The 25,484-nt window shown below is 46.1% G+C and overlaps 2 protein-coding genes across 2 annotated transcripts in view; one reads left to right on the forward strand and one right to left on the reverse strand.

Moving 5' to 3' along the window:
* Positions 1 to 25,484, reverse strand: part of LOC142558001 (ubiquitin-conjugating enzyme E2Q-like protein 1) — a 197,915-nt gene that overhangs the window by 134,632 nt on the left and 37,799 nt on the right. The window lies entirely within an intron of this gene.
* Positions 15,834 to 25,484, forward strand: part of LOC142560905 (protein unc-93 homolog A-like) — a 31,049-nt gene continuing 21,398 nt past the window's right edge. Inside the window, exon 1 of the mRNA XM_075673353.1 lies at positions 15,834 to 17,106. Coding sequence (XP_075529468.1) covers positions 15,834 to 17,106 — 1,273 coding nt within the window. The remainder of the gene's footprint in view (positions 17,107 to 25,484) is intronic.

Below are 25,484 nucleotides of genomic sequence, written 5' to 3' on the forward strand. Positions count from 1 at the left end.
ATTAATTGTGCAAGTTCGCTGATGGCAACGTGGGGGAGTATCTAGTAATTTTTTTCTGTATTATTCGTATAAGAGCTCTGCATCCACTTAATGTCATAAATAAAGTGTCAATTTATTTGTGTTCCAGTACCAAACGCACTCTGTCGTAATTCCTTGCTAGTCATAGCGCCGTATGGCATTATACCCTTGCAGGACTGCTTTTCGAAAACATATTTATTCTGTATATAGGATGTAACTACAGTACTGAAGCGCAGGATCTTCAGTCATACCGTGTCGATGTGGACAAACTTAGTGAACCGGATATTCATCGAAAAAAACAAAATGTATAAGCTTCGGCGCGGTAAAGTGTCCACTGAAAAAAACAAAAGATGCATGCTTTTTTTGGGTAGAAACAAAAAGCGAGCAAACTACGCCGAATTTCGTAAGGATAAATCCCGAAAACACTCAACCCTAAGTTTAACAGTACTGTTCACGAAGGCGACGGTTCGTTTCCTGGTGGTCGAACTTAGTCCCAGGGCTTCGTACTAAGGCTTATGAGGCTTCGGAACTTTGAAAGCACTGATGAATCTTTTATTTATTTATGTACTCTCACATGTAAGAGAAGAAGAAAAGGGGCGAAAATAAATGAAGACACGCGACAGGAGATCAAAGTAGAAATATGCACGAAGTCGCAAGAACTTTCGTTCGCGGAGTGGCAACTCAGTATCATCTTCCTATAGCTTATTGCAGTACATTATATTTAGCTTCCGTATCAGATCAGCGCGTGTGCGCCACCATCGTCATAGCACGGCATGCGGGATGCAGCACCCGCGCTAACGACACGACGGCAAATGGGAATTTTACTACACGTAAAGTAAAATGCCAGCGCCATTCTTTGTTCAACAAACAAAAATAAAACTTGATCTTCGATTTCCGTCTTTATTATTATTCGTAACGTTATTTCGCGATTCTTCTTTCTTTTTCATTTCCATCGAGGAGACGAACTTAATTTTTCTCGCTTCCGTGTCGCTAATCGCGAAGATCATTTAATAAGGCCGTTTTTTTGAGCGGTAACTTCTGTAATCCGATTGACTTTTCGTCGCGCGCATCGCGAGGATGCGTGGCGCTGCATCGGCGACGCGGAGCCCGCGCCCGCGGCCCGGAGCCCCGCGTGCTCGCCGACGTAATTGGCGCGCGGTGAAGGGCGGCCTGATCGAGCGGGAAAGACGGTGGATCGCATTCCCGTCACGGCAGTCGACGCGTGCGGCCAGCCGCGCGGAACAAACGGCACGACAGCGGGCATAAATAACGACCAGGTGCCGTAGCGCGCTTGCCTAAGCCTCGATCACGCATAAGGCGCGCCTTCTCGTCCACCCCAAATGTCATTCATTCATTCATTTATTGATACTGTCAGCCTTTCTCAGGCTATTACAGGAGTGGAAAATCTAATAAATTCGCATTCTAAACAAGGTACATTTCATAACTAATAATAATAATATTTGGGGTTTTACGTGCCAAAACCACTTTCTCATTATGAGGCACGCCGTAGTGGAGGACTCCGGAAATTTTGACCACTTGGGGTTCTTTAACGTGCACCTAAATCTAAGCACACGGGTGTTTTCGCATCTCGCCCCCATCGAAATGCCGCCGCCGTGGCCGGGATTCGATCCCGCGACCTCGTGCTCAGCAGCCCAACACCATAGCCACTGAGCAACCACGGCGGGTTCATTTCATAACTACAATATCGACACAAAAAAGACAAAGGAAAAATCAAACAGTAGATAAGAAAACGCATGCAAGTGCTGAGGCACAACTATTACATTGGTGTACTACGGTCCAGGTAAGATTTCAGGCATTCTAGAAAGACATCGAGGGAGTCAATATTTACAATGGAATCAGGCAGCATGTTCCATTCTTTAATAACACGAGGAAAAAAACTGTACTTAAAACAATCGTTATAAGAACGCGTCACAGGAATGTACATGGAATGGCGATGTCTTGATGTCTCATTATGGTGTATTGTAAAATATGGTGATGTGTTGATATTCAAGTGGCCATGAATTAAAAGGTAAAGAAACTTCAGCCTATCTACCTTAGTGCAGTATTCTAAACTTTTAAGGTTTGCTAATTTACATAATTCGGTTGGTGAATCAGTTCGGCGATATTTATTGAAAATAAAACGGGAAGCAAGTTTCTGAACTTTCTCAATTTTTAATTTGTTAGACGCAGTGTAAGGATCCCAAACAATTTTGCCATATTCAATTACATGTTTTACAAGGGTGTTATAAGTGAGTGTTTTTACATCGGGAGTTGCATTACGGATTTTGCGTCTTAGTGCCCAAATTGCTTTGCGTGCCTTGGAGCATACATTATCTAAGTGTGTATGCCAGTATAGGTCAGAAGTGAAGGTTAAGCCGAGATACTTATGCTGATGGACTCTATTAACTGGTTTACCTGCAATGGAGTAAGGGTATATCATTATATTTTTCTTTCTAGTAACAGACATAATTACGGATTTGTCAGAGTTAAGCACCATCTGCCACTTAGCGCACCAATGTTCTATTGCATGCAGATTAGCGTTCAGTTCTTCTTGATCAGTTGGGGTCCTAATTGTTTTGTATACGACACAGTCATCAGCGAAAAGTCTGATTGGGACCGTGATAGCTTTTGGGAGGTCATTTATGAAAACCAAAAATAAAAGGGGGCCCAAGACACTTCCCTGTGCAACAACTGAAACCACAGGGGAAGAAGACGATTGAAAACCTTCGAGGTGTACAAACTGTTCACGGGAGTTGAGGTAAGAAGAAAACCAGTGTGTTATTTTGGAGTTCCTGAACATAGCATTAATCTTTAGCAGCAACTTTGGATGGGATACCTTATCGAATGCTTTTGAAAAGTCCAAGAATAATATGTCAGTTTGGCCATGGCTGTTTATTCCCTCGGAAAGATCGTGAGCGGTTTCTATGAGCTGGGTAATTGTAGAAAGGCCTTTTCGGAACCCATGTTGAGAAGGATGAAGTATGTTATTATTTTCAAGATATTCCATAAGGTGTTTAAATACAATATGCTCAAGCAACTTAGAACATGTACAAAGGAGAGAGATTGGTCGGAAATTATTGACAACCGATGAAGAACCACTCTTATGGACCGGAATAACTTTGGCATATTTCCAAGCGGACGGGAAAGAACTCGAGGTAATGGATATTTGAAAAATTTTTTTGAGGTATTTGGCAACCCACTCTGCATATATAAGCAGGAATTCATTGGGGATTCCATCAGGGTCTGGGCTTTTCTTTACAGACAATTGAAGCAGCAAGTTAAGCACTCCTTGCTCTGTGACTTCTAAGTCTTGAACTGGAGGGCAGCCAGGCGCGTCTGCTACTTTTGGTGACAAGCCGTCGTCAGAAGTGAAGACGGATGAAAAAAACGAGTTAAGGTTTTCAGCTCTTTCTGCATTATTTATGTCTCCATTTTTTCGAGGCTTTGAAGGAATAACATAGCGCCAAAATTTGGTAGGTGCCTCTATTAAAAATTTTTTTAGAGTTACATTGTAGAACTTGTCCTTAGCCACCTTGACAAGATGCCTGAGTTGCTTATTCATTTGGCTAATGGCACTGCTAACGCCAGGAACAGACTTAATACTGTTTGCCCTCCGTTTTCTTTTTAATTTCCGCTTCATGTGTATGATTTCTCTTATTATCCAGGGATTCTTCTTCTTTGTACATTTTGAAAGCTTGGGAATAAAGTGCGTAATACAATGTTCCACCATGTTTGAAAAGTAGGCCCATAATTTGTCTACGGTAGCACCATTATCGGCAAGATGCATAAAATCATCAAATGAACCCTCGAGGCATTCCAACACACCAACGTCGTCAGCGGCTGCAAAGTTTAGAAACGTCTTACGTATACTATGCGAACGATCTGGCACCATATCTGAAACCATTATTACAATTTTGTGATCAGATATACCTTCGCAAGGTTCGCAATCACAAAGATGTGGTAGCAGTTCTGAGGATATAAAGACTAGGTCTAGAAGTGATGATGTTGTTTCGCATACTCTGGTGTAACCTTCTACAACTTGAGTTAGGTTATAACAAAATGCAAGCTCAATTAGTTCTTCACAGCTAGGCATATCCGTTGCACTAAAGGAGAGTGTATTACAGTCAATTCCGGGCAAGTTAAAATCACCTAAGAGTAGGATTGAGTCGTCCTGTTTTAAATTCCTGTCCATGAAATTTCTCAAGCTAACAAGCATGTCTACAGGGGAATTTGGGGCTCTGTACACACCACCTACTATCACCGAGCGGTTATATAACCTAACTTTTATCCATACTGATTCAATGTTACTTGGGCCATCTAAAACAGAAAATACTATACCGCTTTTGACCATTATTGCCACTCCACCCCCTCTTTCTATCCGATCTCTTCTTACTATTAAATAATTTGGCGGCGTGACTTCCTCGTCCGATACATCTTGATGAAGCCAAGTTTCAGTTATTACTAGTATATGTGGCGGCTAAATGTAAAAGAAAACCGGCGCAGCGGACTTTATCACGCATACTCGGCAAAGTCAGATAGGTACCTTTCCTATAGTAATTTTAGTCACCACTCTGAGTGGTACTAACTATAAAGCTATACTCTTTTTAGCGTCGTGACACTTCTAGGCACATCTTCATGGATGGGAAAGCGGACAAGAACGAATCCTAAGGAGGAATAAACGGGGCCACGGTTATGCCGGAGGTAATCGTATTCATTAACGAGCAGGAAAATGGCCAGCCCAACCTGAAAGAAACTTCTATCGTGTCCTGTTTATAAACCACGCGAGCAGGTTTGTTGTTGTTGTTGTTTAGCTGCACCAAAGTTCTAAAAGTTGCCTGCGGCAGATAGTACAACTTTAACCCTTGACATAAATTACTCGATGAGGCGGCCATTATTACTACGAGAAAGCAAAGAGAATAATTCAATTATCACAACTACACTAATTAATTTTGATTAATCAGTTTAGGGTACATATTTCTACGAATTATAGCCGGTGAGTTCGCAAGGCGTATGCACCTGAAACGAATTCTCAAGACTGAAGCAGTTTCGAGATATTAATTTTCAAAGTGTCCGACAAAATGCATTGCCGTTCCAGCTACTTTTTTAAGGAAAACGCAGTTTCATGCATTCAAGCACAAGAAACTGGAACACCAATGCATTTCATGCATAAATAAATAGGTAGCTCCATGTCTCCAGAAAAAGGACATACGGAGCCAGCAGTGTCTGATGTTATAATGCACGCCAGCGTAGTAAGCGTGGCGTAACTCGACCGAGCTGCGAACCGATCGAATTCCTTTGTGGGCGTTCATATGTCGACATATTGCACAGATCATGATGGAAAACAGTCGCATAGGCAGTTGATCAAAAAATTCCGAGATTCGGCGGTTGCATTCCGGTGGGGGTTATTTTCTTTTTATTAATTCTGGTGTTTTACGTGCCAAAACCCCACTTTCATTATGAGGCACGCCGTAGTGGGGGACTCTGGACTAATGTTGACCACCAAGGACCACCAAAGAAGGCCACAGGGGATCTTCAACGAGCCCCCAATGCACGGGACGCCGGCGCTTTTCATCTCGCCGCCATCGACATGCGATCGCCGCGGCCGGGATTTCGTCCCGCGACCTCGTGCTTAGCAGCACAACACCATAGCCGCTAAGCCACGGGGGCGGGTGCCGGTGGAGGTGGAATGCAAATATGATCTCGGATAGTAGCGCGAAGTGAAACGGACACAGACTAGAAGCAAACAGGACGAGCGCTAACTCTCAACTAAATTTTTATTGAAGTGAAGAACATATATATATATATATAGGTGATTGAAAAAAAAAACGCAGCATAAGAACGTGACAAGGTATGAAGACATCAGTTAAACATATCAGAAGGTAGGGAAGTCAAAAAGGGGAGCAACAAAAAGACACTACTTCAGATTAACACACGTGTTGTGAAGATACTGAAATTTGCATTCCAACAGAGACAAAGATGAATGGTGTAAGAGTTGCCGGACGTTCTCGCCGCTGCCACCAGTTGAAGGGGTTGAAGGTCGTAGAGAGGAACTTGGGAGGAACTAGGCGTACAAGGTTTATTTACAGTATATACATTTGAACATGGGATACATTTACAGTCTAGCGTGACTCCCAAATGGAGCCCGCAAGACGAAGCATACAGCAAACGAGCACACAGCTCATGAGTACGATCACACAGCACACTCTCGCAGCCGACAACAGCTGCTTACAAAGACTCCATTGGTGCTTAGTTCCCTAGGTGAGGGAAACGGCTGTCCAATCGGACTGTCCATAGTCGTTGGAGCGTAGTCGACCCGACTTGGAGGAGGAGGGCTCACGCACTTTGGATTCCCAAAACCCGTGTTGAGCGCGTCCCCGTAACCAGATGGTCACGCCCGACCCCAGCCGGCCCCTTTACAGTTACACCATGCATCTTTTACATGCATCTAAATTCCAGAGCGGACCTCGCACAGTGGCCTCCGCCGCTGTCCATTGTCTGGCGTCTTCAAAGGCCCGTGAAAAGGCACCGCAAGGCATCTCCTTCCAGGAAATCCCCCTGCTTCAGTCGAACCGTGAAGGCGTTGGCGATTTCACTGACAATAGTTGGTCCGCCGATCGCGTTTAGTCATAGCGGCGCCGAGGGGTTGTTGACGCGCCACCTCGTGTTCCCTACGAAACGAGTCACCGCGGCGGGTGTTGAAGGCTTCCATGGTATCTTCGGGGAAGCTCGCCACGCTCGCAGCTGCAGCTGGCTGCGAAAACTTGCATGTCGCCACCTCGGCAGGCCATTCCTAACAATGGCTAACGCAAGTCTCTCCTAATCTTTTAATGTGGAATGCCTCGATTATTTCCCGTGTGGTTTGGCATTTATGACTTGAAAGAATTTTTGTGTCTTCAAACAAAGGTTTACAACGGCAATTGAAACAACGTGACGCTAGAGGTGAAGCATTAGGGTTGTTAAAAGAATGTTTGTGTTCTTTTAGTCTAATATTAATGCCCCTGCCGCTCTGTCCAATGTAAGCCTTCCCGCACTTGAGTGGAATCTGATAAACTATACCAGTGTTACAAGGCACAAAAGGGGACACATGTCTAACGCCGCAATCATCTTTTCTTTTTTTGCCACCCTGTTCAAGTTTCCTTTTTGTCATAGGGCACATGATAGACAACTTGCAGGGGGCCGAGAAAACTGTATCGAAGTCCTATCTATTGGCCACGTTCCGTAAACCATGGGGTAATCTATATACCCTGTTCAAGTTTCCTATTTATCATAGGGCACATGATAGACAACTTGCGGGGAGCCGAGAAAACTGTATCGACGTCCTATCTATTGGCTACGTTCCGTAAACCATGGGGTAATCTATATACATAGGGCACCACATCAAACCTTTTTTTTCTGTTTTTCTTGTTTCTTAGCGAGGCTTTTTACCCATTCTAAAAGCTTTTCGCAGGTTAGTGATAATAAGTGCACATGATAACTAGCCTTCTTGAGCCAACTATTTGTTGTGAAAAACTTTGTTTCATATTGTGTGGACATGACTTAGTAATGGCAGACTTAAGACCTGAGTAAGCTATCCCCTGTTTAAGAAGTTTGGAATGACAAGAAGAAAATTCAAGCAGTGGTTTCTTTGCCCTAGGCGAATAGTGCCAACAGACGTGCTCCTCCTGGAACGTTAAGCACCGATCTAAGAACTGTAATTTGTTTTTCTGGATAAGATCAAGTGTGAAACCTAGACACCCACCACATTCCCTAAAACCTTTTAAAATATCCGTAGCTTTCTTGGTGTAGTTATCGCTAGAACAATACACCAGCTAGTCATCTACGTATCTAAAGGCATGCACAGCCAATTCCTTAAGATTGTTTTGTAGCTTTCTATTGACGCGACTTAGATAAATATCACTCAAAACTGGCGCAACTTTTGAACCAATGCAAACTTCCGATTTTTGTACATGCATAGAACTACTCCATTTTACAAAGGTATTCTCTAGGTCAAAAGTTCTAAAAAAGATTCCACAGGCATCCCACAGTCCTGAGTAAACCGTAACTCATCATTGTAGAACGTCACTGCTTCTTTAACACTACACATTAGTTCCGTTTGCGGAAGCGAATAAAAAAGATCTTTCACATCAACACTGATCGCCATTTATCTGGATTATATTTGGTTAGGAAGGCTACAATTCCCCCTGAATGTTTTATCAGGAAAGGGTCTTCAAGACGAACTGAAGATAGCACATTATGCAAAAATGTCGAGCAATGTACTGCCACGTTCCTTTTTCAGAAATAATGGCTCGAAAAGGAACTTCCGGCTTATGTGTCTTAGCACTAAAAAATATGTCGAGGTGCAGTCCCTTGGATTGTTTTACTCCCCGACGCGAGGCGCTCAAGTCCAAATTTCTCAAGCAAATCAATTGCGGTTTACTTCACTTTTATTAAGTTGGTATTTTTTGAAACAAAATTATTGTCAATAGCAGTTTTAGCTCTTTGTGTGTACAATTCCTCAGAACCAACAACAAAGAAACCTTTTTTTAGGGACCCTGGACTGAGGGTTCCTCCCACACTGCTCTCGCCATTCAAATATTATTAATAAAGATGTTTTACTCTCTTGTCCACAGTAACCAACCTAAGCTCGTGCTTGATGAAAAAACGCGACACACCAGTTAGGTTGTCTGACTTACAGGGCATAGGTGCAGTCCTCGAGATCACATCAACGCACTCAGTCCCATATCTTGGTCGAAAGTCTTCATTGACCCAACGAGAAACGAATCTAGACAAGCTGACCTTTTCCGGAGGTGACAAATCAGGTTGACAGGCAAACTTTGGTCCCTTGCTCAGAGTGTCTTCGATGTTTCCTGGGAGTTGTTGATTGCCGAGCACAAGCACTTTTCCTTGGTCCCGCGTAGTCTTATCCTTCTTCGGTAACGAAAGACGAGCATGGGCCCATAGGAATTCCGTGGTTTCTCCGCGATCTTAATCCATTCCCGAAATCGTCGTTGTTGGCCCTCCGCAGATGGGGCTCTCCCGCACAAAACCAGTAGCTTGTCCCTGAAGGACCGGACCTGTCGCCAGAGTTATGAGTTCAGTATACGGGCCATCCTTCGGGAGTGTCCTGTTGAAGGTTTCATGATTCCAAAAATTGCTTGAATATCCTGAGGACACCTGCCAATAGACTCGTGTCTATTGCATATCAACTCGTGTGCTTTCATGTAGGTGCGCGTTAAAAAATCCCTAGTTGTGTAGAAATTAATCTCGGGTCCTCCACTATTGCGTCTTTCAATGTTCAGATATTGCTTTGCAATGTTAAAACAACACCAATCGAACAAAGCAACCAAGGTCATGACAGCGAAGCTTATCCATTCGCAACCAGTTAACGCCGGCTTGGTGCGCTTTCGTCTGTATAGAAGGTTGTCAGCGTTGGCTCGGTGTGGTTCTCTTTCAATGTTTCAAATTTTCCTTAGTTTATACTTAATGCTTTTGCAAGACGCACTATTGCGTTTTATTTTGGTTTGTCCTGTTCTGTTATAATTGTCTAGTGCATGTTAATTTTTTTAATGCCAATGACATTATTTGGGAACTCTGACCCAGCCCGTCCGTATCTAACTTCTTGCACTCTCTTTCACTCCAACTCGGGTCGGTGGTCCATGGTCAATTCGGTAGACCATCCGGCTGCTGTGCTGAGGGGACCGTCCGGGTTCGACACCAGCTGTCCAACCAACTTGGGTCACTGGCTATGTGCCACTGGGTATGTGCCGGCATTCAATGAACAACTTTCACGCCATCATTCTCGCCAACTCAACTGCTTTCACGCCAACGCTTTAGCGGGCTGCACCATGGATGCACTGGTTATGTGCCGCTCTTCAATGAACATCTCGCCTACTTGGGTCACTGAGTATGTGCCACTGCGTGCGTGGCTAGACAGGGAACTATTTTCAGCGTTCCCATCGACCAGCGCGCCACGCATCTCGTCTCGGAGGCAACGGGCGGACTTCTCGGCAGCCTCACTAGATGGCGCAGCTTGTCAAGAAAAAAAGCCCGAGAGAGAGCCCGGCGGCTGCATGACGCACTTCTGAGCGCATGCACCGGCGTACCATGTATTTCATAGGGTACGCGCAGGCTTCGTGGCGGCGCCACTAGGTGACGTAGCGTTCACAGAAAAGCCCGAACGAGGAGACCCGTTGCAGCACATGTGCACACACGCCTCATACGTAAGGCGTTTCAACGTTGGCTATACGTTTTGTCGTTATATTGCCTCAATGCTAATCGCATTACCGGCAACAGTCGTCGTGAGATGGGCTCTGCCGAATTTATTGACAAGCTATAAATGCCACCCAGTATTCTTCAAAATAAGGACCTTTGGCATCGACACAGCGATCCGAGCGAGTTTCCAACCGTTTATAGGCGACTTGGTTGTCCTTTTCTGGAATATCGTTGAGTACCCTCGTTGTGGCCCTTAGATATCCCCTTCAGTCACGGCGTACACGTTTGTGGACGCGACTTACTTTTGCCATTGCTTTGCCGTGGTCTCTAATCTCTAAAATCTGTAAAATGTAGAATCCGGCCGTATACGTCGAACATCTAACACTTAAATATATGTCGAAAGAATATGGCTCCTTGGTGAATGTGTATGCAGACGGATCGGTCTCGTCATATGCGTCAGATGTGGCTTCAGTTGTGCCTGCACATCGAGTCATTCAACTGTTTAGTCTGCGTAATAACACGACACCAATATCTAGTGATCTAGTGGCAATCAGAGAGGCAGTTCTTTATATTTCGCTGCAGCCTCCTCAAGTATGAACAGTCTTCTGTGACGGGAAATCGGCTGTGCAGCTATAGGAGTTGTAATGAAAGAAAGCTCCTACATAGTGTTGGCTCTTCAAACTGCCGCGCTACTTTCGCCGAGGATGCACTCTGGCGGAAGAGAACGGCCACCACATTGTATTTCAATGGATTCCCAGTCACTCGGCGGTGTGCACGACAATGAACTGGCCAATACCGAAGCGAATAAGGCACTCGAAGAATCAGAACCACTGCTTGCAATTAATTTTTTTTAAGAACGGACGCCAACTGCTTTCTCTCTCTCGCCCCATCCATCCATCCATCCATCCATCCATCCATCCATCCATCCATCCATCCATCCATCCATCCATCCATCCGTCCATCCGTCCATCCATCCGTCCATCCGTCCGTCCATCCGTCCATCCGTCCGTCCATCCGTCCGTCCATCCGTCCATCCGTCCGTCCATCCATCCGTCCATCCGTCCATCCATCCGTCCATCCATCCATCCATCCGTCCATCCGTCCGTCCGTCCGTCCGTCCGTCCATAGAGTTTCTCACTACATTACCTAGAGGGAAATCTGGCGCTGCTGCGCTGTGGTATGCATGGGAATGCCGGTATATTGTGGATTCGGATTGGCATCGTTCTCGTAGAGACAGGACACCTTGAAGACGCGCTTGGCAAATACCGTTCCGTCTGTCATAATGATTCATTTTCTACTAGAACAGCACGTAAAAAGCTGTTTTAGCTTTATTATTACGCGAAAACATGTTATGTTTAACTATGAGAACTTGTTAATGCGTGTACGACTACATGTTACGTAAAAGTATCAGCGGGCCGCTAAAGTTGGAGGACAGACGACAAGGTTCGCGCTCGCTTTTAAACAGTTGGTCGTCTATTCTTGCTTTTCTTCGCTTGGTCATGCATTGTGGGTGAGTAAAGATGTAATATGCGTGAATGGAAACATTTTATGAAGATTTTACTTTGAGAACGCGTTATTTGCGTAGCCATATCCACGTTTTAGACGAAGCCTCTTACAACACCAGCCAACGCGAGCCTCGCAGACACATATACCGTCATTCCCATGACGGCACGGTGCCCCCTTAAGAAACTCCCATAGACAGTGGCGCCAGATTACCCTCTAGGTGTTATAGTGAGAAACTCTATGCATCCATCCATCCATCCATCCATCCATCCATCCATCCATCCATCCGCCGCGACGTTCTACCGGAATTTGTCTTTGGTGCTGTCTCATATCGACCTTTTCTTGATCTATCCCCAATAGTGGGTTTGTGCCACTGACCTTGGAGCAGAATAGTAGCAATATTGCTGATTGCATTAAGGAGAAGAAGAAGGCAACCAAACTGAACTCATATTGAATATCCGCATCTCCACGTCCAAGCGTCAGACGGCGCGAGTCTCAAGTAAGTGGTCCCGACCTGAGCAATCCTTGCACGCTGTGAGGGGCTGAGTGCATGCTACCCACGGTAGTGTGAATGTCAACCCATGCCACTGTAGCCGTTTCGCTTAGCGTGAATTTACGGGTTATTGGGTAACAAACCGCCAGCGACACGGGCTTTGTTCCTTCAGACGCGCATACAATACCGACATGAACGGTACGCAGTCGTGCGAGCCTCACAAGCCACACTCAGTGACAGTGTCTACGAGTTCGCAGGAGATGCTGAGGGTTAGTCGCCAATTCCGAGCACATGCAGCCCGAGTAATGGCCGAGAAACGTGGGCGGCGCTTTAATCTTCTTTGCCAGAACGAAAGTACTTGAAAGCGAACTCAGCTGCACCAAGCTGTACTATACACGTGTAATGACTGCTGTCAGGAGAAAGGAGTGATGGTTTCAGCTTCCGTGTTTGCGAGAAGCGTTTCGCAAACTCGAAAGCCTTGCGTGCAACTGAATGAGTTGCACCAGTAAGAATTTTCCTTCCGTCACTTGATTTTTGTTTTCTTTTTAGTTGTTTAGTGCTATCGCTCTAATGTTTTGATTCTCAGTCGAAGCGGTGCAGTCAAGCTGGACATCTATCGATCCAATATCGGGGAGGCCGCATTTGACGGCGGTCTTACGCTGTGTGCATTCAAACGGAACATTGGTTGGAGTACTGCCCAAGCCTGGCATTTCCTCTTTAACGTGATTGTGTTGTTGGCATGAAAAAAAAAGGGGGGGGGGAGGCAAGTCGCGTTGATTGTTGCTGATGTCGCGAAGTCGTGTCACGCACAAGACGTTCTCACAATTACAACCATCTTCAAAAGTCTAGGCGATGAGCCACCAAAGTTGGCTCTGAGTTGTGTATAGTCGGTCATCTATTGAATATGCAGCAAGCAACAGCCAATGAGAGTGATAGGGTGAGGACAGGTTTCCTCACCGTGGACAGTATTTGAACCCTCGGCAACGCATGATAAGGATTATACACGGCACGAAGTCTGTATATACTTTGAAAACACACCATTTTGTTTATCTAAACGACATGTTTTGGCGAAGGTTACGAGTCTTTTCTTACCAAAGCTGCCACATTTGACTACAAAAACGAACAGCCACTCCAAACTTTTTTGGGCGTATTAGTGTCTCATATAATGGCGTATAATTTTCTACGTACATATATTTTATGCGAGATGGTTTTCCTGTTTTATTTTACGCGTTATAGTTTATTGCTCTGGCCATTATGCAGATAGATATCACATGGCATTAATGGCATTAAGAAACGAGGATTAGGGGCGCCTACGACGTAAATTTATTCCATTCTGACTTATATCCAATCTCCTGACGTCAAATTTACGTAACCGACGACGTAAGCAGAGTCGGTGACACGCAAGGTTGTTTCAAAAGCCCAATCAAACACTCCTCATTTATGGCGGGTGATTTTGGTTTCAAAGTCAATGGTATTGCCTACAACTACATGCTTTTCTTATCTAACTGGCTGACGAGAGCTGTAAGCGAGGCTCAGCCAGAACTTTCTATATAGTAGCTAGAAACTGGTGTCGTCCTGAGGATTCGTTCTAAAGGAATACGTCTCGCGAACAATTCGTAAATTGCAATAGGTGCGGTAATGTAATTTGTTAAAAATTTAATTAGCGAAATTTTCTTCATTATTCAATGATGCATTTCGTTTTCTCGTGCAAGTACTGTCAGCCTCTTCGTGTAAACCAGCTCAAGGACTATTATTGCGTTACCTGCCACAGGCGATCTTGTTTTTTTTTAGTTCTGTAACTTAAAAAAAGCCACCCTGTATGAAGCCTAATTCCTATTGCCTCGTTCAGGGATGCTATGAAGAGTTATTCCATTCTGACTTTATCCCAATCTCCTGACGTCGAACTTAAGTAGCCGCCGAAGCAAGCACGTGCGATTACACGCAAGGTTGTTTCAACAGCCCAAACAAACGCCCTCCTCGTACATAGGAGGTGATGTTTGTTTGTTTTCAAAGCGAATAGCATTTCCTACCACTACAGATGTTTTCTTATCTAATTGGCTGATGAGCGGTGAGAAGCGCACCGATGAGGGAAGGGCTAAGTGGGGCCGATCGAGCGCAGTGAAAATAGATGACCGGCTGAGGACAGTAGCACTGGCGTCTCCGAATGACCCTCCTTTTTTTTGTGTGTGCTTAGCTTGCGGCGGCTCGTCGACGGTTCCGGCGGCGTGCAACAGGAACGTAAAGAATGCCCGTAGAACGCGCTCTGCACGAAAACGTGTTGGCAGAGGGATATTGTACACGTGCCGAAAGGGCTCGGCAACCTTATTTTGCCACACAAAATGTTAAATGCGTAAGCTTTTCTATGATTACCCAACGAGAAAAGCTGTCCGTCTGTCCATCTATCCCGTAAGACAGTCGCTTTCTAGATAGAGCCCACACCAGCGAGCGAATTGACCTTCGTGCTGCCTCTCGCTTCAACGCGAACAAAGCGGCAAGAGCACAGCGCTCACGAAGCGATCAGCACTCGCCGCACTCTTCGCCCTCAGATAGGGCCCACGTGGCCGCGCCATACGCAGCCGCCGCCGGAGTACGGTTGATCACATTTCATACCGGTTCGACGCGGATTGAGAAGGTTTTAAAGAGCGACAACGACTTATAATAATCGGAACGTGAGCAAGTGGCACAATGCTTACGCGTACTTAAACAACTCCCAGAGGAGTTTCTGCGTGACATTTTTTTTTATTATACGCAAAGATATTCTCGCAGACAGCTTTGAGTACAAAACGCCGGAACGATCAGCAGACAGTTATCTTGTATTCGTTTGAGAGCAGGGCAGTCTCCTGTTATACCAAAAAGAAGGTTAAGCGTGCTCCGGCAATATAAATGCATCTTTAGTGCATGCACGTCCCTTTTACATGGCCTTTTTGCGACGTCGGGTAACAGACAGGCGAACTAAGAGTGGCCCGAAAGCATTTTTACCAATCGCGGAAAGCTAGCTAATGGTGACGAAGGCGTAGAATCATAAAGAAATGTTTTTTTTAGTCCGGCCTATAAGTCCGCATAATCAGTCTGTATACGTCATCTTGAGATGAGGAGTTTTCGTGGTTTTCGTGACGTCTAGTGACAGACAGGCGAAGCGAGCGTCTCCCCAACAATGTTTGACCAGTCGCGGGGTACAGAAGCAAATTGAATAGAAACAGATTGGAATAGCTTTACGTTATGGCGCCCTGATTCGCGGAGCTTCGCCTTCTTGAGGCCCCCCCCCCTTTTTTTTTTCACTGGCCGGCGCCTTCTTCTTTAGAGGTACTGTTCATTAACTTGATTGGTTGGCATCCGTGATAAGGAGCCGTTGCCTTGAGCAAGCGCCTTTTGGGAGTCCTGGCTTTGTCGTATAGTAACATTTTCCTTCCTGTATCATGTACATGAGCGAGAAGTGTACAATTCCACGTAAGAGAAGTCGTAAAACTACAATCTCGTGTCATCACATCAGGGCAGTCGTTCGTTCCTATGGAAACGACGAATAACTGTAGTACCGGGTGTTTTAAAAGGGAGACGTGCGACGCAGGCTCTTTTGTCGGCGCAACGTTCGGGTGGCATGACGTAGCGCGGTCGGCGGACTGGGCCTGCAATGGCGGAGGCGGTTGGGAGAAGCCCCCTGGCTCGACATCATGAGCATCAAGAACAGGCATCACCGCAGGAGCAGGCGTACCGACAGCAGCGGCCTTCCAAGATGGTGCCGCGGCGCAGCGCGCCCAACGTTCAGCCGCTGGTCATCGAGGAGAAGAGCCCGTCAACGTCGGACGACAGGAAGCGCGTGCTGCGCAACCTGCTCGTTGTCAGCATGAGCTTCCTGCTGCTCTTCACGGCGTACCAGTCGATGCAAAACCTGCAGAGCAGCCTGAACCCGGAGGCCGGCCTCGGAACCGCCTCGCTGGCCACCATCTATGTGGCGCTCGTCTTGTCGTGCATGTTCGTGCCCACGTACATGATCCGGCGGTTGGGCCTCAAGTACACCATGGTGACGTCGGTGGTCATGTACATGCTCTACTTTGTGGCCAACATGGAGCCCAGCTGGTACACGCTGCTGCCCGCGTCGCTCGTGCTGGGCATGGGCGGGGCGCCTCTCTGGACCTCAAAATGCGCCTACCTCACGTATTTGGCGCAGGAGTACGCCGACCAGGTGGGCGCTCTCGACTCGGCGCCATTCGTGGCCGGCTTCTTCGGTGTCTTCTTCATGCTCTTCCAGACTACTCAAATATGGGGCAACCTGATCGCCTTCATCGTGCTACGGCCGCCCAACATGACCGAGGTGGCCGCTGACATCGAGCAGTGTGGTGCCTGGTTCCACCCGACCGAGGACTTGGCCATGCTAAACCAGACCAACCTGGGCGTCGTGAGCCACATGCAGACGTACACGCTGAGTGGTGTTTACACATGCTGCGTGCTGTCCTCCATTGTGATACTCGTCGCCTTCCTGGACCCTGTGCGCAAGGAGGTGTCCGATCCAAACCCACCTATGCAGCTGCTCGTTGAGACGCTGTACCATATGCGCCGGGGCTACCAGCAGCTTATCATACCGCTCACCATATACAGCGGTATGCAACAGGCTTTCTTCTCGGGCGACTTCACCCAGGCGTACATCAGCTGCTCCTGGGGCGTCCAGTTCGTTGGCTTCGTCATGATCTCGTACGGGCTCACCGACGCCACCTGCTCCATGGCATTCGGCTTTCTTGTCAAACGTGTCGGCCGCGTACCCATCGTTTTGCTGGCTGCATTGCTCAACATCGCCGTCATGATCCTCTTGTTCACCTGGCACCCACGCCCGTCGGAGTTACACAACTTCTTTATCATCGCCATGCTGTGGGGCATGGCCGACGCCTCCTGGCAGACGCAGATCAATGGTGAGTACTTCGCAGATAAGGGGTGCAGATTGCAACGTCACGATGACAGAATTTTCTTTCCTTTTCAATTTATGGGCGCCAGATGCTTGAGCGTCCCAGATCACATGAAGACCTTCTTCAGGGGCACCTGTTTAGTAATATGACCTTGAAGAAGGTATCCATGAGACCCGAGGACACCATAGAAGACTTCTTGAAACTTTGCCGACCACCCAGTCGCTCTTTGTTTCAAAACTAAAAATCCGAGGACATCTAAGCACTTCTTATAAGTTCTGAATGCGAAGGCATCAATGTCCATTTGAGCACCGCTGAGCGGTGCTTCGAGTATTGCGCTACGAGTAATGTGCCATAACGGCACGTACTGCCCGACCCAGCAAGCAGCCTGAGGTGCCAACACCGCATGCGAACGACGTCCTGCTCAACTAGAGACCGAAGAAGCAGCAGTGGCCACCAAGGCCCGCATGCTCGCGCAGCAGCTAAGCCCTGTGGGAATGAGAGAGAGAGAGACAGAGAGAAATATACGGACCACGCGCCGGCTTCCGAGAGCGAGAGGCTCGCTGTTGACGTGGCGTCGTGGCGATGCCATCTCCCTTCACGCAACACCCGGCGCGCTTTCGCGGCAGCTGTTCCGTTTCGCCCGCTCTGCTCTGTCGAGGCGTGCTCGTGACGTGGCGTCACAGCCAATGGGAATTTAGGTGCCGTTTCGCTGCTGCAGACGCCGGCTTTTTCGCTGAATGGGCCATTTGATGCTTTTGCATTAAAACAAATACAGCGACCGCATGACTAGAAAATATTGCCCCGTTGGGTCCCTCTTGAAAGCATTGGCGTTGGCTTAGAATCAGAAGAAACCTGGCTGCTGTTGAACCGGAATTTAAACGTGCCAATGCTATGTATCAGAGGTGAACATGAATCTGTGGGTAGCAGATGCACAGTACGCTTGCAGAAAGCGCGGCCAGCCGAGTTCTGCATGTACAAGTTACCTATGGTCGAAGGTTTGATGAGTGCTAAGCATGCGTACATTGGAAGGTATGAAGAAAAAAATTCTAAGTAACGATAACATGTTCACGGTCATCATGCTAATAAATGTTAGCGTCAAGCGACAGTAAAACGTAGCAAGGAGGAAACGCAGAAACAAATGCTAATATTAAGGCTATTAATGTCTGGTCATACAGTGACATTTCTTAAGGGCGGAACTTTAGACGTTTTCGAAGCGCTGTCTATACGTCCGCACGTGACTTCTTACTAGTTTGTGTTATTTGTGAGGATGCTTTCTTCCCAACTCGTACCTTCAGTCCAGCCAAACTAAATTTGGTTCATTAACGCTTAATTTCTGGTTTCCCGGCCGATGTTGCAATGGAAGTATTGAAGCGGGGCGCCGTGGGAGGCTAGAACAATCTACGCGATACAGAATACGCGATAGCATACAGCAAGTTGGCTAATATGTTCATAGGCGAGGAAAGAGCCAGAAGTTTTGGGAGGCAACATTAACATTCTACATTGCGCAATGGGCATTGAACCTTGAAACAAACAAGAGAAGCACGTGGAAGACGGAATCGAGTTGAAGTGACCAATAACAAACATAGCAACAAGCGTTGAAAAGGAAATATGAACGACACCAAGAGACATGCATGCAGTCTCTGTAATGTCATGACGTTAACAGTGAACCTTATCGTATGATGGTAGCAAAAATAATGTAGGAAGAAACAGTATCATTTGGAAAGGAAATATAATATACGTAGATGGGCGAATACCGAGATAAAGGAAGCAATCGAATAGCGGCGAAAACCACCCAAAGAACATGGACATGCAAAAGATCACAGCTGTCGCAGGGAGAAATAGACACAAAGTGGGAATTATTTCTGCTGATCCTGGTCTAGAAGAAAAGTCGGAAGCACAAATGTTCGCCTGGTTTCAAGTGTACGTGAAAAAACCTAGCAGTGCAGCAAAAATATTCTGGAACCACTGGTCTCTAGGCAAAGAAAATGCAAGAGTTCAGACCTATGTTCAAGACGAAGACAGAAACATTTCGAAGGGCGAAGACTGAATCACATTAGAGGAATTATAGCCGACCAATTCAAAAGCAGTGGAACGTCAATCACTGAGAGGCAGCGCAGTCAGTCTGGTTCAGCACAAAAAAATTGGTTCTCAGTACCTTCAACTGGCAAAGTCCGTAGAGCGAATACTAAACCGCACAGCAACTGGGCTGACTGAAATACACGTGGGAATAGTTAATGAACTGGTGCCAAAAAGGAAATAAGCATTGCTAAAATCAATGGAAAAAATCGTACAGGACGAGCAGATCTCAGATAGTTCATTAAGGAGTGGAATGAACAGAAAAGTTTGGAAATTTTATTCGTTAATTTATGTATAGTAAGCAATCGCAACAAAATATATACACAAGAGAAACAACATTAAACGCTGCACACTGATTTAATATATTTATTAGTATAAAGGTTTACAATGTAGGCCATAAAATTGAAGTTTAAAGTACTGACAAAAAAAAAGCTATGGGGGCACCTAAACAATCCTTATGATGTGTAAATGCGAGAGCATTACTTGCCGCTGAGTTATGTCGCTGTGTTGAGTCTTGCGGTGAAATATAGCTGAGTTTAGTGCTGCTGCGATATGTTTCCGAGTGTAACGTTGCTGCTTATGAGGTTGCAACAACTCAAGACGACAAACCGGCCATATTGCGATCTCTCAGCTGAATAGCTGAATTTTATTTGCGGAGTTCTCACTAAAGTAGTGTTTAATGCACATTGCGTTGAGTGCTATTTCTCGATGACACCACTTTTCGATACGATGACACCACTTTGGCGAACGATGTCAGTACTTTTCCGAGCGGCACCACCATACGGTGCTGACGCTACATTTGTTCATCGGGTCCGTAGGCGAACTCCACCTCATATGCAGGGGGGGGGGGGGGGGGGTAATGTCTCAGCCATCGTCGGGCTCCGGCGACGGTGTCTGCTGGTCTATCCTGATCGACAGTAGCATCGCCTTGTGATCGGAGTAGTGTGTTGATGCGCACCTTACTCCGTGCACTGTGCGAGGTGTGTCCTCGAACGCCAAGTCGATTCCGGGGCCGCGCGAAGTGTTCGATGGCGTTGGCGTCGAACGTGCGTCCCGTTTCAAGTCTCCTACGACGAGCATGGACGTGCCGTAGCGTAGAGCCGAAGGCAGATTCCTGTACATGGCGCGCCTTCTAGAGCATCGCCTGCCAGGCAGAGCCCAACTGCTGTCGCCTGTTGCAACTGTGGCGCAATGCAACGGTGGCGCTTTAGTTAGCGCGCTCAGCTTTCAGAGTGGTAGCAGTGGCGGTGGGGCAGAGAATCGAGCCCTCACCGTGGTCACTTTTTTTTTATTTCGGTGAACATGACGTCATTTGTGTGCCGTTTTTCCGCCACGGCTTTCTGATGACGGCATGGTCGCACAATCAGCGAAGTAATACTATTGCTTTTAAAGAGTGAGATGCTTGGAGAACTGCAAAACGGTTTTGGAGTAGGTAGGCGCATAGACTATCACTCGATGATATCTCACTAACATTCATAACATTACTACTTTTACCGCTTATGTTCGTCCTCAGCATAGAGCCCATCTGTTTGGAATCCACGCCATGCCATATCATCATCATCATCATCATCATCATCATCATCATCATCATCATCATCATCATCATCATCATCGTCGTCGTCGTCGTCGTCGTCGTCGTCGTCGTCGTCGTCGTCATCATCATAATCATAATCATCATCAGCCTGGTTACGCCCACTGCAGGGCAAAGGCCTCTCCCATACTTCTCCAACAACCCCGGTCATGTACTAATTGTGGCCATGCCATGCCTGCAAACTTCTTAATCTCATCCGCCCACCTAACTTTCTGTCGCCCCCTGCTACGCTTCCCTTCCCTTGGGATCCAGTCCGTAACCCTTAATGACCATCGGTTATCTTCCCTCCTCATTACATGTCCTGCCCATGCCCATTTCTTTTTCTTGATTTCAACCAAGATGTCATTAACTCGCGTTTGTTCCCTCACCCAATCTGCTCTTTTCTTATCCCTTAACGTTACACCTATCATTCTTCTTTCCATAGCTCGTTGCGTCGTCCTCAATTTAAGTAGAACCCTTTTCGTAAGCCTCCAGGTTTCTGCCCCGTAGGTGAGTACTGGTAAGACACAGCTATTATATACTTTTCTCTTGAGGGATAATGGCAACCTGCTGTTCATGATCTGAGAATGCCTGCCAAACGCACCCCAGCCCATTCTTATTCTTCTGATTATTTCCGTCTCATGATCCGGATCCGCCATCACTACCTGCCCTAAGTAGATGTATTCCCTTACGACTTCCAGTGCCTCGCTGCCTATTGTAAATTGCTCTTCTCTTCCGAGACTGTTAAGCATTACTTTAGTTTTCTGCAGATTAATATTTAGACCCACTCTTCTGCTTTGCCTCTCCAGGTCAGTGAGCATGCATTGCAATTGGTCCCCTGACTTACTAAGTAAGGCAATATCATCAGCGAATCGCAAGTTACTAAGGTATTCTCCATTAACTTTTATCCCCAATTCTTCCCAATCCAGGTCTCTGAATACCTCCTGTAAACACGCTGTGAATAGCATAGGAGATATCGTATCTCCCTGCCTGACGCCTTTCTTTATTGGGATTTTGTTGCTTGCTTTATGGAGGTCTACGGTGGCTGTGGAGCCGCTATAGATATCTTTCAGTATTTTTACATACGGCTCGTCTACACCCTGATTCCGTAATGCCTCTATGACTGCTGAGGTTTCTACAGAATCAAACGCTTTCTCGTAATCAATGAAAGCTATATATAAGGGTTGGTTATATTCCGCACATTTCTCTATCACCTGATTGATAGTGTGAATATGATCTATTGTTGAGTAGCCTTTACGGAATCCTGCCTGGTCCTTTGCTTGACAGAAGTCTAAGGTGTTCCTGATTCTATTTGCGATGACCTTAGTAAATAGTTTGTAGGCAACGGACAGTAAGCTGATTGGTCTATAATTTTTCAAGTCTTTGGCGTCCCCTTTCTTATGGATTAGGATTATGTTAGCGTTCTTCCAAGATTCCGGTACGCTCGAGGTCATGAGGCATTGCGTATACAGGGTGGCCAGTTTCTCTAGAACAATCTGTCCACCATCCTTCAACAAATCTGTTGTTACCTGATCCTCCCCAGCTGCCTTCCCCCTTTGCATATCTCCCAAGGCTTTCTTTACTTCTTCTGGCGTTACCTTTGGGATTTCGAATTCCTCTGGACTAATTTCTCTTCCATTCACACAATCTTTCTTTCCATCTTGTAATAAAGCTAGCGCAACACAGATGAAAACTGTTCTTAACATTCCCTTGCTAGCTATTCACGAGATGCAAGCCAACATTTCTCTTTTTCATAAAATGTACTATCGTAATGCAGCTCCCTCTTGATCCAGCCCACACCATTTACTTCTGCGCGTAGATATCATCACCATAAAGTCAATGTATCCTACTGTAACACTGTCACGTGCTCGCAGTAATTCCTTTCCAGAACATATGTCGAATGGAATAACCTACGTGCATCATTAGCAATCCCATTCTCTTTAAAAGTGCTCGCGTTAACATAAACTGGTGTTGCAACTTCGCTTTACTGTTGCTGTTTCTACATCTGGCGCCTAAATAATCACTCATTTTTAAACTACAATTTGCTTATATCTTACACTGATGTCCTAATAATTCACGCTGCTTCTATTTTATTATAATCTAACTTTGCATTCCTGTTTTCAATACTGTTCTCTATGTGTTGTATTCATTCTATGTTTCTTTGCCTATCTCCTCTGTAATGTAGTGTACGTACTTTGATGGCATTCTAAATAAATAAATAAATAAATAAATAAATTCGCTATTACGCAGACTATATAAATCGTCAGAGAACAGACCGTTACGTGTAATCTTACTGGATGTTAGCGGTGCGCAAAGCAACGTAAACACGGAAAGTTTGTGGAACATTTTCAGAGGCAATGGGCTCAATTAAGACAGCAAAACGTTGCTAAAGGAATTACACCATGCGCAGTAATAAAGTTCAGATACCATGAGAAGGGCTCTTACGAAGGTATAGTAAAGCTTCAGAAAGGATTGCGCCAAGGTTAGCCGTTATTATAGCTATGTTATAAACTTAGAAACTATCGTATGAACAAGACGGTGTGATTGTGGAACAACGTCTACTGGACCTAATGTATGCCTATGACACGGTTATATTGGACAAGAGTCGGCTTCAATAGTGTGTATTTGTGGAAAGGAGGCCAAAGCTCTGAGTTTTAAGTACAGAGGGGGGGGGGGGAAGCAGGCTTCATGGTGTTTAACAATAACACTGATAAGGTGATCACAAAAGACATAATGACATTCCGCGGGTTGAGGAAAATAGGTACCTAGTATACAGCATGATTACACTAAAAATTATGAACAAGTACTCAAAGCGAAAAGCAAGAAAAACGTGACCATAATAAAACATGTATAAATCACTGTACATGCGTTTATGCAACGCTCTATATAAACATATAGAGCACTATAATTACACTTACCTAAGGGGTACTCTGTACGAGAGGGGGTACCGTTGATGTTTAAATTGTGGGGTTTAACGTCCCTAGACTGGGCACAGCACGTTATGAGCGACGCCGTCGTGGAGGACTCCGGAATTTTTACGACATGTGGGGTCTTCTGACGAGCACTTATACCTAAGTGCACGACCATTCTTGCATACACTTGACGTCACTCTCAAGCCCGTGTCTGCAACTGATTTTGTGTGCGCGGAGCGGAGACTGATTTAGGGAATGCCTAATGCCACCGAGTACATCTGCATGGAGATAACGAGGAAACATTCGCACGCACCACACGCATATAAAGGTAGCGCGTACTGGTGTGTTGCGTCTGGGTTGAATTGGGCCGATCCCCTCTGAAGACCCGGTCGTGCAGACCATGGCTATAATGAACGGGCTGCCAGCGTTATGGATCGAAGTAACATAAACGCTTGAGTGCAGTGGGGTCGTGGGGGGGCCCGGGAGCCTGCGTGCGCCGAACTCCTCAGTCTGTATAACAAAGTTTTCATGATGATGACGACGACGACGACGACGACGACGACGACGATGATGATGATGATGAAATGTCACACAACGTGTCAATTTACACACTAGCCGCCACCAGAGAAGGACGGGTTAACATGGCGCGCTCTCACTTCTGTAAACTGTTGCTATGCGACTGCGCGCACGCACCATGCCCCTCAAAGCGCTAGCTGGTACGTTAGGACAACGCGACAAAATTGTTATTCCGTCGATGTATGCATCCCTTTCTGGTCTATTGGGCAGAACGTCGGTTCGAAGTTTTTTTTTTTTTCGTATTTGGGCCGTTGTCGCACAGTATAAGTTTGTGAAACTTGCCAAGCTGATTCTTTGACTATATTAGAATACAACGTTCTCATCTTTAACGATAAAAGAAAAAGTAACAAGGCCTGAGCAGTTGCGAAAGTATATGACATCACGGCGCGCTGGTGCGGAAACTTCAAGGCGGCGTCGCCACCTGTCTTTAGTCTTTGAGCCTTTTCTGGCTTATACGAAACCCTTCCTCACGGTAAGAGTGGCTTCTTTTATTGTATTGTAGAAATGTAATAAAGCTGGGAGTTATTTTTCTCTTAGGTGTCCCTTTAACACAGTTATCAAGGGCTTCTTCATCGACTGAATATCGCGGCGACAAGTTGCTATTCCTGCACATCTTGATAGCCGGAAACTTTCCAGGGAACAGAGCGAGTCGATGCTGGTCCCTTTCATTGTGTTAAGGCGCGTACCAGCGCTCCTTTATACTTGGCATTCGCCACAACGTACGCTCAGGCAACATGAAATGACACTCTTGTTAGTTGTTGTCTCAAAACGTTTTTCCGCGACGTCGCATTCCCGCTGTGCCCTGCGTTTCGCTTCTGGTAGACCAGTTTATACAAGTTTATTTCTCTTTGTGGTACAGTTTGGACATTACAAAGAGCGGACTCCGAGCTCTTAGTTAGTCGCACAATTTCGCGTGGCTCTTCCTGTTCCACTTCGGTCTAGGCAGGACACCGCAAAAATGATGCGCCTCGGCACGTCTCCGTTTACACGAAATTTCTGTACTCCAGAGGCACAGACCGAAAGAGGCCTGGTTGACAATACCTAACTTAAGGTAAATATAGCACAATTTGGCACAGGAAACGGAACACGAAAAGCGCCATGTCCATCCCGTTCTCTCCTGTGTGCAGACTTCCGTTATATTGAGCTATTTACCAATGCGTCATTATGTTCTCTCTCTTCGGAACAAGACACGAATGGTTCCGCTCCATCTTTCTCTCTCCTTCGCGCTTGCTGCTTCTCTAAGAGGCTTC

This window comes from Dermacentor variabilis, chromosome 1 (assembly GCF_050947875.1).
Source record: "Dermacentor variabilis isolate Ectoservices chromosome 1, ASM5094787v1, whole genome shotgun sequence".
In the NCBI taxonomy this organism is placed as follows: Eukaryota; Metazoa; Arthropoda; class Arachnida; order Ixodida; family Ixodidae; genus Dermacentor; species Dermacentor variabilis.